We start from the raw sequence: 15,124 nt of genomic DNA, 5'->3' as shown, positions 1-15,124 counted from the left end.
TAAGTAGAAAGTAAAGTCATAGAAATTCCTTGACATTTTGGTCTAAGTATTACATGGATTAATAATATCATTAGCCCACACCTGTACAGTAATGGTTAGCGCGTATTACCGTGAAACCAGGTGGCCTGGGTTCGAATCCTGGTTGGGACAAGTTACCTGGTTGAGGTTTTTATCCGGAGTTTTCCCTCAATCCAATATGAGCAAATGCTGGGTAACTATCGGTGCTGGATTTTTTTTATTTTATTGGGTTATTTTACGACGCTGTATCAACATCTAGGTTATTTAGCGTCTGAATGAAATGAAGGTGATAATGCCGGTGAAATGAGTCCGGGGTCCAGCACCGAAAGTTACCCAGCATTTGCTCGTATTGGGTTGAGGGAAAACCCCGGAAAAAACCTCAACCAGGTAACTTGCCCCGACCGGGATTCGAACCCGGGCCACCTGGTTTCGCAGCCAGACGTGCTGACCGTTACTCCACAGGTGTGGACTCGGTGCTGGACCCTGGACTCATTTCACTGGCATTATTACCTTCATTCCATTCAGACGCTAATTAACCTGAGATGTTAATGCAGCGTCGTAAAATAACCCACTAAAAGATAATAATAATAATAATAATAATAATAATAATAATAATAATAATAATAATAATAATAATAATAATAATAAGAAGAAGAAGAAGAAGAAGAAGAAGAAGAAGAAGAAGAAGAAGAAGAAGAAGACTGCTAGATGGGGCCGAAACAGGTCTACAGAGGCCTAATTCGTGAAGGATGATGATGATGATGATAATAATAATAATAGTATCATTAAGAGACTCCAGTATGTCGTATTTCTACAGTGTTAAATTTGGTAGTTTTTTAGGTACTCTCAGTGTAAATATTAAATTTTATACGTCTTGGCTGAGTACAGTTACTGCAGTTTTTTTGTTAAAATACATAGTTTTATATTTCAAAAATATCTTCAATCTAATATTAAATTCACATTCACGTTACATCCATATTTCAGACAATCTGTACAAAGACATAAGTATCATAGCTTAATTATACAGTCATGCAATATCACATGTATCTAAGATGCCAATGTTCGACACCTGACACTACACTGGTGCACCCAGTGTTCAGCAAGATATGGGTTTTGCTGACAAACAGGACATGTGCTTGGTGTTTCTGAACTATTTGCTGAAAGACTTAAATTAAAGTATTTACTGCATGGAATATTAATTGTTTAGTAATGTCCCCGAGTAAAAGGAATGCGTATAGTGCTGTAAATACAAGCAGGAACAATAAAATATAAAATATCCAATCTATTGTTCTTCATATTCCCCAGAGACAGAGAGAATGAAGTGTTCGGCATACTCATAACTTGTACGCTATGTAATGTTTTATGAAAATGGGTATTAGTAAAGTATAATTTAAGAATACTGTATAGCCTACTGGAGCATTGGAATTGATGGAAAGAGACCAAGAGAAAGACCAAGAAGCTGATGGCTAGACCAGATTAAGGATGATGTCGAAAGAAGAGAAAAGAATGACATGAAGTAGATGGAAATCAACTGTGGAAGGATAGGGGAAAAATGAAGACTATCAAAAACTCGACTTCTCGAAAGAGAACACGAACTGGAAAAAGAAAAGAGAAGATATAGCCTACGGGAATACACATACAATCACGTTAATATTATTTGCAATTAACAGAGGTTGTTTCCCAATATTTGTCTATCTTATCTGTATTTTGTTATTTCTCTCAGGAGTAGAAAATGACATAAATCTTAAAAGATTAAAGTGTTTATTGTTGTGTAATAATTTCAAACTTTGCTCTCTTCATTTTGAAGAGTACATGAGTATGAATGAACAGGGGGGGGGGGAAGCTGGTATGGAGTGCTGTATCTACGTTATTTGGAAACTCCAGTGTATCAATCTCAATTGTCTCTAAAATAAAGTCTTTAAAGTAGATTATATTATAACAAGGAACAAAATTTCAGAACATTTTGAAAATGAAAATAGATCCGCAGTTTCTTATGTAATGCTTCAACACAAACTGATATTTTTTCAATGATGTGATGAGTGTATTAGAAAAATGATACCAAAATAAATCTGCAGAAATTTCTAGACCTCTTAGAAAATGCAGTGAACTGAAAATTTGCGGGAATCTATGTGATGATAGGTAAAGTATTGCTATATTACCAGGAAGAAGATTCAGCAGATAGGCTTAAAATTTGCTTTAGAGTAATGGTCAGCATTTCTGACTGCGAAACTAATGACTGTATTCTTCAGACAATGATGGACACCACGTCGAAACTAGTCAGCCAGGTAATTTTTATAATATTAACACAGTAAAGAAGTTTTAACGTAAATCAGATGTTGTATTGTATTTAACTTATTTACATTCCATGGTATTCGTACATCACCTCACAGCTAGAATATGGAACATGTCAAAAAAATCTTAGTAGTACCGTACTACAAAGTCCTAATTCATAGTCACAGTCTAGTTGAGATACAGTATATACAGAAAGGTTTTACAATATACTAGTACAACACAAGGAGTTAGTATCGATACTTCATACAAGACAGAAATATACTAAATAAAATCTACTAAAGAAACAAGACTATATTCACTAGAACACCTGTGAGATAATGTTTACAGGTGCAGTACTGGAAATACCATTTTCTCAGAACAATGCTGTTGTGACACAACACTTCTAACGATGAAAATTTTTGTGAATATTAGGTTGTATTCCATTTTCAAACTTGCGTATTAATATTTGATTCGGAATAACAGGAAGAATTCTAGGCATTTAAAATTTTTCCATTTAGGGTGTTAGATTTTATTAGAGAGCTTCCATGTTATATGTACAATTTTATTGTTTTTGTGCATTAGTAACATAATTAGTTATCTCTTCGATTTTTCTAATATATAGTTGTATAACTTAATAATTGATATTATTATTATATGGTTCTTCACAGGCAATAACTCTAATGTTAAAATATTTTTCCAACTTATCTACCGTTACCTTGACAATGTTAATATTAAAAATTTTGGATTAATTTTATGTAAAATTGTTGTAAGGATTTTAAATGAAATCGACAGTTACATACTGTTTATTCAGCGAGCAAAATGATAATGAGTTATCACTATTTGTCATCTACAAACCTATAGCTTCGATACAGACCATAACAGATCACTAGGTCTAATATGTGGGATGATGATGATGATGATGATGATGATGATGATGATGATGATGATGATGATGATGGACCCTACAGCTTGCAAGCCACTTGGAGTTCTAGGATAGCATTAGTTGTCAAACATTTCGCGATTATATAGGTCCAGTATCCCCGCACACACACACACACACACACACACACACACACACACACACACACACACACGCACGCACACACACTATATAGGAAGTTTCTAAATTTATTTCCAGACACTGGAAGTACTCTATAAACTGCATATTAGATTAAAGCTAAAGCATTTTAATAACAATGCTACCCCGTACAATAAATTGGGGAAAAATACGATTTTGAAAACAGGATTGGCGTACTGGAGTCTTGTAAGGTTGCAATATAACATTTCCTTTGTTAGTTGTATAATTCCGTTAGTATAGCTATGTATTTATAACATTTCTATGTATTCTAGTGATGACTTAATCTCTGTGCTTTTAGGGTTACAAAGGAATTACCTGCTTCATTGTAGAGCGGGATACTCCAGGTTTATCTGTCGCAAAGCCAGAAGACAAACTTGGAATTAAAGCATCTGGAACATGCATGATTCATTTAGACAATGTCAAGGTAAGCTACCATTTTTGTCGAGTTGTTTATGATTCTTGCAATGGAAAATTTTATTTGAATGAATTTCAAGTCAGTTTATGGAGCATCTCATCCTTAAATTACGATATGAGTTGAACAGAGCGAACTGTTTTCATATGCCAAGCAACAGCCATGTTATTTGTGTAAGAATGTTACAAATTTTTATGATATTCTGATCATAATATTACTTCAATTAGGAAATAGAATTCACTGTGTTTTCTTATAATAAGAAAGCATGTATTGCTTCTTTTCAAGGTTCCTGAACAGAATGTTCTTGGAGAAGTTGGCAAGGGTTACAAGTACGCAGCAGGCTTTCTGAATGAGAGTCGTATTGGAATTGGTGCTCAGATGGTTGGCATTGCTCAGGGCTGTTTTGATGCCACTATTCCCTACACAATGGAGAGAAAACAATTTGGGAAAAAAATATTTTCATTTCAGGTTTGTAATTATTGTACCTAAAGACCAGTATGTTGAAATGAATCAACGTGATAGTTGCGTTAAAAATAACTTTTTTATGTGTGGTTTCCCTGTAGGTGTAGCTCATTGCAAATGCTATCTGAAATTTCTATTTGTTTTTGGTGTAATAATAATGAAGATCTGGAACACATTCTTTTATATAGGTACTTCACATTCATAAATCCTAAAAGAAGGAAATTGAAGAATATCAATATCAGTTTCACGAGACTTAGCTCTGCAACACATACTGGCCACACCTCTTACTCCTGGCAGCAGACTTCTATAATGAATAATGATCAAAGCATCTCTCATTTATTAGAAATCTTAACTGAAAGCTACAGTGGACTAAGTTGTCAGTTGTCAGCATCCTGCTAGATTAAGAAAATTGATTTAATTAATATTTTTCACCACAATTTATTTCGTGAATTAACAGTATCACTTGAAAACAATAACATTATTTACTCCATATCTACACGTTTTCATTCTGAATGCTGTGGGCTTGTACATCTAACAAGGAAACATCACTCAATGTTAAGAAACCTTCCAAATAATTTATACATCATTCGGAAGAGCATCCTGAAAAATGATGAAATCTCTAATATTACATCCTGCGATGCATATATTATAAACGAGCTAGAGAGAGTTAAAGAGGCGGGACAGGGATGGGATTCTCCACCATTCAGTAGAAGTCTATTACGTGTGATTTGTTGAGTGCAATGATTGAATACGTATGAAGCAGTGTAGGTAGCGAGCAACTCTATGTTAAGCAAAGGTCTAAACAATTTATACATCAATTTGGAAATATGATTCTGGGACGTATTACATAGCCACCTGCTGTTATATTGTGAGCGTGTAGGTGAGTAGTTGGAGGAAAGAGGGAGGATTTTAAACACTTTAGATGCAATGAATGCGTCTATAATTCTCTAAACATAAAATCAAACACGCACTCACCAATAATCTGACAGTTCTTGCTTATTTCCCTTCAACAAATTTATTGTATCAGAACAGGTTGCCATACGTCCCGGTTTTCTGGGATTGTCACCGCTTTTGTGTCCACTGTCCCCGTGTCCTGATTCTTCTTCTTCTTCCTCCCCCCTATTATACCAATATCGCGGTGTTAGGGGACTGTCTCGAACCCACAAAACCTTTGATAATTTACTATTTCATTAGTAGAATTTCATACCTCCAATCAGTAAAATAGTGTTGAAAATTATTTACGAAAGTAATACGTCATTTTCGACATATGACAGTATTTTACTTGGATTGTGATACTATGTTATATTACTAACACTCGATCTCACATTCCACACAAAACCTGTTTCATTAAACCTAGTCACAAAATTTAGTATTGTTTTTTTGCTTGGAACTGGACAGCCATGTAATTTACGTCTAAAGTTTTTCTTTGTTCTGTCACACGATTTTTTTTTCTGTATGTAAGTTTTTAAAATGTGTACACGTTTACATGCACTGAATATGTAACCACTGCAAAAAACAACAGAACAACCTAGTAAACTGCACTTATTTTTAGCTGACTTACTGCATACTGTCAAAGACAGACTGCCCTAGTTAATTTCAGGGGACAGAGATTCACCAACCATGCAGCTTTAACATAGTGATCTCTCTTTTCCTAATACTCTCTCTCTCTCTCTCTCTCTCTCTCTCTCTCTCTCTCTCTCTCTCTCTTGGCATGTACACAGTAAGAGTTGATGCGTAAAGAATAACATAAATACCAATTAGGAGTGATAAAATAAACTAAACATTAGGGGATTCACCAGTCATGCAGATAAGGGGAGACAAATTCATATGAATAATCGAATCAGTATATAATATGTATTGGTTAGTCATAAAACAAGGATGTCCAATTTTGAAAACTTACTACATTTATTATTATAACATAGTATGTAAGTATTAATCGACAAAATGCTGTGAGTTCATGGATACAAGTAGTGGTGGTATTGGGGATGAAGGACCTGCTGCTGGTCGGCTGAAAAACACTGGCAATGTTTGCTGAAACTCACTCTATCTCGCGGTGATAAGAACATTTTAGTAAACTAATAAGTCTTCAGTAAATTGCATTTTAGGAAGCCAATTTTCATTTCAGGCCATGCAACATCAAATTGCTCAGGTAGCAACACAGATTGAATGCGCTCGTCTTTTGGTATACAACGCAGCTCGTCTGTTTGAAGCAGGACAGCCATATGTTAAACAAGCATCAATGGCAAAGTATTATGCTTCCGGTAAGTTCACCCATAGATTGCATAATGCATTGTCAAAAGATAACAGAAACTTGCATAAAAATATGTATCGATGTTCATATTACATTGAAATCATTTCTTTTTCTCTTTCCCAGAGATTGCAGGTACCACAACGGCTAAGTGCATTGATTGGATGGGAGGTGTTGGTTTCTCAAAAAATTTCCCCCAAGAGAAATTCTATAGAGATTGCAAGGTTGGAACAATTTATGAAGGAACAAGCAATATCCAGCTGAGTACTATTGCAAAACATATTGAAAAAGAATATGAAGGTTGAACACCACAAGCGTGTGTGTTCAAACATTCCCAGGAATATTTCAATAATTGATAAGTACAAAGAATTTGCACAGGTATAAGGATTTTATTTTTGTATGCTTTTTATATTGCGTAACATAACGCAAGCATAAAAATATATTCTTACATGCAGGTGCTTACAATAACACAATAAATCATTCCCAATTGCAGTATTTTTATATGCCTTTATGTTATGTAACGTGACTAAAAAATTATATTCTTATATGCAAATGTTGACGATCTTGTAAATCATTCCAAATCACAGTATTTTTATATGCTTTTTATATTCTATAATGCGACAATAAAATTATATTCTAACATACACATAATCTTATAATGCACTCTCAATGCTCTCAATCGCTTTAAAGTATTTCTTCAGAAGCTATGAAGCAGTGGCTCACTTGTCAAAAAAAATGTTATGTTTTATTTAACGACGTTCGCAACTGCAGAGGTTATATCAGCATCGCCAGGAGTTCTTTTACATGCCAGTAAATCTACTGACATGAGCCTGTCGCATTTAAGCACACTTAAATACCATCGACCTGGCCCGGGATCGAACCAGCAACCTTGGGCATAGAAGGCCAGCGCTATACCAACTCGCCAACCAGGTTTACCACTTGTCAAGGTAGCCTATGTATCTTTACAACTCTTATGCAGGGAAAGTAAGTACTAACACACAAAATCACTATTTAGAAGAATAACAATAATTCTTGGCATGACAGCCCATGAAGGACCAAGGCCGGCTGCTGGCCTCACATCCGCATGCTTCAGGAGAGGTGAACGATCATCCAGGTAGAACGAAGGTATCATGTGGTTAGCACGACGATCTCCCTAGCCATTGTAACTGGTTTTCAAAACCGGATTTCACTACTTATTACAGCTCCCCGAATTCAAGATGATGCTGACAAATTTCATGAGAAAATTCCTTAGCCATGAGGACTCGAAGTAGCACTCATTCCATAACATAAGTCCTATTATATTATACAATGAAACAATTTTTCAAATATAATGTGATTGAAACATAACTTTGCAAGGCTCATGAAGAAATTAAGCTATAATCAGAAACTTATCCCAACATTACCTTCGCATCTAGAGAAAATATAATAAATAAAATCTTTGACTGAAAATGTATTGGCACCATCCAAATACAGTACCTAGTTATTTCTTCGTTGATTACGAGTCCCATTCTCTTTGCAGCCTCTTCTATTGGGTCATCGAATTATCTTCTGATCAGAGTTGGGTTGAGGCAGGAACTGCCTCAGCAGATAAGACAATGCCTACGGCTGGATGGGGAAGTGGGCAGGTGGGATTAATTGATTTTGACCTAACTGTCATGCGACACATAATAGGCTTAATTATTCTTCCACATTACAATTCATATGTCCGCACAGAATCCGTTCGTGCTGTTAAGAGATCATTTCAAGAGAAATTCCTAGGTGAATTCGAGTTCCAAATCGTGATATGATTCATAAATTAGTTAATAAATTTCGGGAAATGGGAAATGTTCACGATAAGAAGCGAAGAAGGCGATGTACAATGCTCACAGAAGAAACTCGTCATGACATTGAACAACGCCTGGAAAATTCCTCTAAGAAATCTCCTAAGCAGATGCCAGAAATGTGTGGAAAATGGAGGCAGGCAGTTCCAGCATTTGCTTGAGTGGCATAGGTGAGTACATAACTTTCAAAGTGTATTAGAATTTAGACAGTCATTCTAGCATAACAAGTAACTGCTGAATTACAGACTTGTGTATTGACAAGGCAGCGGGTAGCAATAGTGTATCGGATGGCATAATCCCTGCCACAGCTCTGGCATATGATAATTGAATGACCTAGTAGTTTAATAAAATGCTTCACTAACAGCCCTTTCAGGTCATCCTATTATATATTGTATAGGCCTACTACATCATGTGTATAAGCCAAAAGTTTGGAGGCTTGTTGAATATTGTAGGTTACCTTGTGTGTGTATATCAGAGACTCTGGTAACTTTATTTCATTAGCAATATTAAAAAAGGAGGCATGATAAGGCGTCACAAATTTATCTGGTGGTTTTTAATCTTTACTCTACATTTAACATTCTTAAAAGTTGTTTAGATAAAACTTATCAATCAACTTCCTTGGAAATTCAAACTCTTTCGTTGTTTCGAACACCTGTTCATGTTCAGTGCTATCATATACAGCTTTAAAGTCAATAAATGGATGGTATGTACCTCTATTGATTTTATATTCAGTAATATCTGTCTCAAAACATTAAATCCAGACGTTTGAGATGGGCAGGGCATGTAGCACGTATGGGCGAATCCAGAAATGCATATAGAGTGTTAGTTGGGAGACCGGAGGGAAAAAGACCTTTAGGGAGGCCGAGACATAGATTTGAGGATAATATTAAAATGGATTTGAGGGAGGTGGGGTATGATGATAGAGACTGGATTAATCTTGCACAGGATAGGGACCGATGGCAGGCTTATGTGAGGGCGGCAATGAACCTTCGGGTTCCTTAAAAGCCATTTGTAAATAAGTAATATCTGTCTCAATGTATATATTTGGTCAGTAGTTGATTTTCCATCTTTGAATCAACATTGGTAATTTATTGTCATTTGTTAATTTATAAAATATACTTTCGCCATATATGGCAGTATAAGAGAAATCAGCCAGTGGCGATTCCTCCATGAAGAATATGAGGATGATCCTACAGTTTAATTTCGTGCCTTTGAGGATAGAAAACATTTTAATTACAGATTTTGATTTTTAATGCATCTCGATGTAATAATTTTCTTCAAACTTCCACTTTCTGTCGTGAATTGTCGTCACTGGACAGCTCAGCCTTTAGGAATGCTTTCCGAAGAATCATCCAAATATCTTACAGCAAACAGTTTTTTCTAGTGGTGAAGTCAGGGGACAGGGGAGGGTGCAGTGGGCGGGATATGACTTGATTTTAACTGCATTTGAGGATGTGACCGTGTATCCTAATACTATGACTCTTCTTTCTGGGTGGTGGAAACCCTGTCAGAGACTACAATATGAATTTTCAAGTATGTACCCTTGTAGCCTTCTTAAATGCAGTTCATTGGTCGTTTTAAAATAATAGAATAAACGAAATAATAAATAATTTAAAATGATATAATATAAAAAATAAAATAAATAAAAAACAAAATTACATAAAGATAAATAAAATAAGCTATAATAAGACACACAAAAATTAACAACTTTCAGATGACAGAACAGCCAAAAGAATATCTGAAGTTGTATTTGATCATATAAGAATTTAATTGTAGCAAGAAATTAATTGCACAAATGTACGACAGAGCATCGTTAAATACCAGGCAGTACAATGGCTTAGGAGCCTAGGTTAAGGCTAAGTGCCCCGAGAATTTGTTTACAGTGTGTTATACAAATAAATTAAATTTAGTGTTGCAAGTTTGTGTCAAAGGTATTAGGACATGCAAAATCTTTTTCAATACAGTCTCTGGTTTTGCATAATTATTTTCTTAATCATCCAAAAGACCTCATGTACTTGATAAATAACATTTAATCTTGCCAAAGACAAAGAATATGGAACAGTAATGTTTAAGGTGACATTAAAAATGTCTTACAAGAAACTAAAATTTACAGTAGATAATATTTCACATAATGAAAATTTGCAGTAAAATAAAAAAAAATTGATGAAAAAAATAGAATGAGAAAATTCAACTGTAATTTGAATTGAAATAAAAGTGTCGCCGTAAAATCTGCAGAGAACCCTTCAAAGCTATCATAGAAATTTCCTTAATTGTTGTTGGGACTCCAAATTTATGACATAATGACACGAATTGTTTTGTTATGGTCCCTCTAGCACAGCCGTAGCGAAAATGTGACTCGCGAGCACATTCTGGCTCGGAATGATAGCTATACATTTCTTTTGTTTCCTACCTCCCCCAACCCCCACTCTCTAACTCACTGGAGTCAAACTCCGTTCCATTTGTATTTGTCGCTAACCTGCGAGTGGCGTATCGTCGCAATGTCTCTCGAAACCATGTACCTCCACAAAAATGAAAGTTTCAAGTAGGATGGGAGGACGCATTTTTTTGCTGCCAATATGATGAGAATATTAAATGTATTACGAGGAAAGCGGTTGTATACCGTAAAACGACATTATACTACATGTTACTTATGAAACATTAAAAGGTTTTATTATTATTATTAGTATTATTATCATCATCATCATCATCATCTCTGTACATCAATCCTTTTTCAGCAGATGTACGAATAATGCGGTTAGATCTTCAACTTGAACTCACAGATTTACATCGTGATGTTACAATGAAAGCTAAATGTAAGGACTTGACAAATGTTGAACTTTTCAAATCTTTGCCAAAAAATAAATATCCGAAGCTTCGTTCTTTCGCTTGCTCTGTTGAAGCCATGTTCGCTACAACTTAAGTTTGTGAAAATGAAAATAGTAAAAACCTAATTTAGATCACGTCTCACAGACATATACCTTCGTGATCAACTATGACTAGCAGTAAGTGACATAATTCCTGATTTTGAAACTCTGTCGCAGAGACATTCTGAAGACAGTTAATTTTAGGTTGTGCTAATGTGTCCAATATTGTCTTGTTCATTTCTTTCTTCGTTACACGTACTAAACATTAGTTTGTAACCTTGTATTGTATAAAATTATATTTAAGTGCTTGACGTAAGAAAAGTAAAAAATCCGTTAATAAGTCGGACAGTTGCTTCACTTTCTCTTCGGGTGTCCGCCTCCCTCCATAGATGCTATGCACGTTGCAGGATACAAGTGGCTTGGAGCACGATCACATTTTCGCCACGGCTGCTCTAGCGCCCACCATTAAGCCAATGACTTCTATATCCCTGAGTTTATGTGATGTTTTGTAATAAGGGATAGTTGGTTCATAAATTGCCCTTTTCTCTAGATTAACCTCTTCGGGTTGATTCTGATGCATCTCGAATCTAATGGTCGGATCCAGAATATAACCTTTTGTCTCTCCAGGTTTAAATGTTATAATATCAATACGCCGGTGACTTCCGGTATCAGCTATTCCATGGACTTCCTCATAGGTAGTGTAGCTATTGGACTTAAGGCATGCTGCGATTACAGACCTGATCTTGTTACAAAGAGTTTCGCCAAATTGGCATGAACCCAAGACATGAGCCGTTTTTCTTCTGTGGCTCCAACTAGATGGCTGTACAATAATCGGCTTGTTGAAATGATCTTCAATAACAAGAAAGAATTAATTGAACTGTTCGATTATATTACCGAGAATGTTACGGCAGCTGGATTTAAGAATAATCTTGTTCTTAATTTTGGTTTCAACTTTCTGATGCAAGTGTTTCACCTAGTATTGCTGAAAGGGCATATCCTTATGGAATTTGCTGACGATTTCGACATCTTGTGAAATCAAGGACTTGAAGTCTAATGAATGCAATAAAAAGAGGTGGTAAAAAGCAAATTGCGTTCCTGACGATAAAACTGCATATACCATCGATTATACATAGAAATAATTGATAATTTCTTGGCCCATATTCAGAGAGATTCTCTGATATTCATCACTTGTAATATTTTGGTCTTTTAGAGTTCAACAAATTTCCAGAGTTCTCCATTGTTTTCCCCAGTAATCTTCTTAACAATCTCATGGAATTTCCTATTTTAATTACTTTGATCATCAGGGCCTTAAATCTGAACTTTCGTATAGTATTTACAGTTCACCTTCGTTCAAACTAAAGTCCGTAACAAACCTATACTTATGGTCACATAGTTACTAATGACTTCAGTGATACATAGCCTGAGTTAACAAAACTCTTAAACTTGTATTGACAATTCCTGCTTTTATCGCCGCGGCCTCATGCTTAACATGTCGTCATCATACCAATAACGTGCGGTGTGCTTTTAAAACATAATTTTGCCGACCGATTGTTGTTCTGTAGGTTTCACTCTAAACGTCACGCTGTCACGCTTCGATAAGAATAAGCACTAGTTTGTTATATTGTTAAATGGCTATTGCTATTATTATTATTATTATTATTATTATTATTATTATTATTATTATTATTATTATTATTATTATTTCATATACGAGTACGTTGACATTCGTTATAACTCGTTAATAATAATTTTTAATCACATACCTTTATGTTCGTCCTCAGCACAAGACATTGAAGCTCAGTTTTAGTCCACGTGGATTAGACAAGTAGGTGTCATTTAATAATGGAAACAGCTTATTGGTTGCAATATTGAAATTGAGGCGAGTGATTGGAGCGGCGACATAAGAAATTGAAAACAATAATTCAATTAAATTTCAAAAACCTGCCGAATGTTATGCACGAGGCCGCTCAAAGACCTGCCGAATGTTAACCGTGAGAGTGCGGCGATAATACAAGCACCTCAGCCGAAAGGAGCTTTTGTGCATTACAGTGCGTTAAGAAATTCGATGGCTCAGGATCGACTCAATGGACTAGCCTTAATTTCTATCGAAAATACATTCTTCAATGAGCTCAGAAGAAACCCCAACTTCCATAATAAAGTGATCGACATCTTCGCAACTAAGAAGAGGAGGAGAATCGAACTTCACTACAAATAATTTTCCAGTTCCAGAATGTGAGTCCAAGACTAACATACGGTAGGCCTACTTGTATTGATTTTGCATGCTCTATCATTATTGTTTTATTATTAATATTAGGCCTATTATTATTATTATTATTATTATTATTATTATTATTATTATTATTATTATTACTATTAATATTAGTTTCTGTCTTGGTCATCAGTCGTCAATTTCTTATCCTACATACAAAAAATATCACGAGTCGCCACTGAAATCAGCTTGTGAGAGAAAGAACCTTACTGTTTTCTATTGGTTGTAGATTGTATAAAAGTATCGTTATCACCACAGTTGCCAAAGTATAGTGTTATGAATTTTTATTCATAGCCTTGAGTAGATTGCCCAATATGTTTATATCGTAGGCCTATTCTAAAAAAACAAGAGCGTTGTTGTTCCGAATCCGTGTACAGGCCAGACACGTGACACTAAGAAATCAATTACATATAATTGATCTTATTCACTGGTCTTAGTCTTCTCTGTTGCCCTTCTGCACTACAAGAAGTTCTTAGCTCTATAAACAGCATACTCGCGCCACATTCAAGTGACCAAATGGTCTATGATTTGATTGCTGGAGTGGAAAATGGAAGAGATCTATCTTCCATCATGTTCTATTTTTTTGTTTTTTCATCATCATCATCAGTGACCCTGTACTGTGCTGACCACAGACCAGAAAGGCCAGCAATGTGAGCTTGTCTTCCCCTACACCACATTGGATTATAAAGTTGTATTATAAAGAGATGAAAAAAGGAAAGATAGAGTAAAACCCCAATAATCTGGACTTCGCTTAATACGGATAGCAAAACAATTTAATATAGCACATACGTGATAATTATGATGATGTTCCCAATGGACCTGACTCTGCATCACTCGAAATGCTTGCTGCAGAAATTGGTTTAAAATGCTTTATATTTTGTTTGGAAATTTTGCAGTATTTCCTTCACTAATAATCCAATAATCAGTCTCGAATATCTCATCACTAGTATCATGGAAAGTTCTCAGTAAATTACACTGTTTTATTTATATTAAGCATTTGCCGTCCAAATGTGTAATAAACGTGGATTTTGAATGCAACAAAAATGCTGAAAAAATATTAGAGAATATGAATTTCGAAATTCACAAGTGAAAACTGCACATTATCATCATCATCATCCTTACCTCTGATTGAGGTTCTGGCTGATGTGTACTTCTATTATCAGGCAGTACATCTCACTTGACGGTATATCTTAGAGCAGGCCTACAGAACTCGTAAGTAGGGGAAATATGACGTCAGCCACACTCCACTTCTATTGGGGATGATCGACTTCCGCGTAGAGTTATTTACCTTCTCTTGTTGTCAAAGGTCCATCAGTGGCTGCATGTAATTTTCAAAAAGGATTGTAATAAATTCATTGTTTTTATAATGCGTTATCTCGTTTCAAGGTTTACAATTATGCTAGATTTCCTGTCTGTAGTTTCTTTGAGATTTCTTTGCACCTAACCTGTTTTAGATTTTCGAAAACTTTCCTCCTATCATCATCTACGGAAACATAAATTTATAGCATTTAAGTAATGAACCTTCAAAGTCACTATTAATTTCAATTCAAAATGAATACGAGTTACGTCCTTAATTTTACAGTAAGCTTATATAAATAAATAATCAATATACAGTTCGTAATAATGAACTTACCCGAAAGTTTGTGCATTCCATAATTCTTATTATGGACTTTGTTGAAATG

The 15,124-nt window shown here is 35.2% G+C and overlaps 2 protein-coding genes across 3 annotated transcripts in view; both read left to right on the top strand.

Annotated features, from left to right (window-relative positions):
* Nucleotides 1–7,133, top strand: part of LOC138696608 (short/branched chain specific acyl-CoA dehydrogenase, mitochondrial-like) — a 35,802-nt gene extending 28,669 nt beyond the window's left edge. For both annotated transcript variants that reach the window (XM_069821773.1, XM_069821774.1), the window contains 4 exons: nucleotides 3,666–3,791; nucleotides 4,065–4,247; nucleotides 6,367–6,502; nucleotides 6,616–7,133. In XM_069821773.1, the coding sequence (XP_069677874.1) occupies nucleotides 3,666–3,791; nucleotides 4,065–4,247; nucleotides 6,367–6,502; nucleotides 6,616–6,794 (624 nt within the window). In that variant the 3' untranslated portion in view covers nucleotides 6,795–7,133. The remainder of the gene's footprint in view (nucleotides 1–3,665; nucleotides 3,792–4,064; nucleotides 4,248–6,366; nucleotides 6,503–6,615) is intronic.
* Nucleotides 7,134–8,195: 1,062 nt separating this feature from the next.
* LOC138696609 (short/branched chain specific acyl-CoA dehydrogenase, mitochondrial-like) overlaps nucleotides 8,196–15,124 on the top strand; it is a 34,217-nt gene continuing 27,288 nt past the window's right edge. Inside the window, exon 1 of the mRNA XM_069821778.1 lies at nucleotides 8,196–8,479. Within this exon, the coding sequence (XP_069677879.1) occupies nucleotides 8,440–8,479 (40 nt within the window). The 5' untranslated portion in view covers nucleotides 8,196–8,439. The remainder of the gene's footprint in view (nucleotides 8,480–15,124) is intronic.

The sequence above is a fragment of the Periplaneta americana genome, chromosome 3, assembly GCF_040183065.1.
Source record: "Periplaneta americana isolate PAMFEO1 chromosome 3, P.americana_PAMFEO1_priV1, whole genome shotgun sequence".
NCBI classification, from domain to species: domain Eukaryota; kingdom Metazoa; phylum Arthropoda; class Insecta; order Blattodea; family Blattidae; genus Periplaneta; species Periplaneta americana.
The sequence above is the reverse complement of the archived record's forward strand: the minus strand, read 5'-3'. Positions and strand labels throughout refer to the sequence as shown.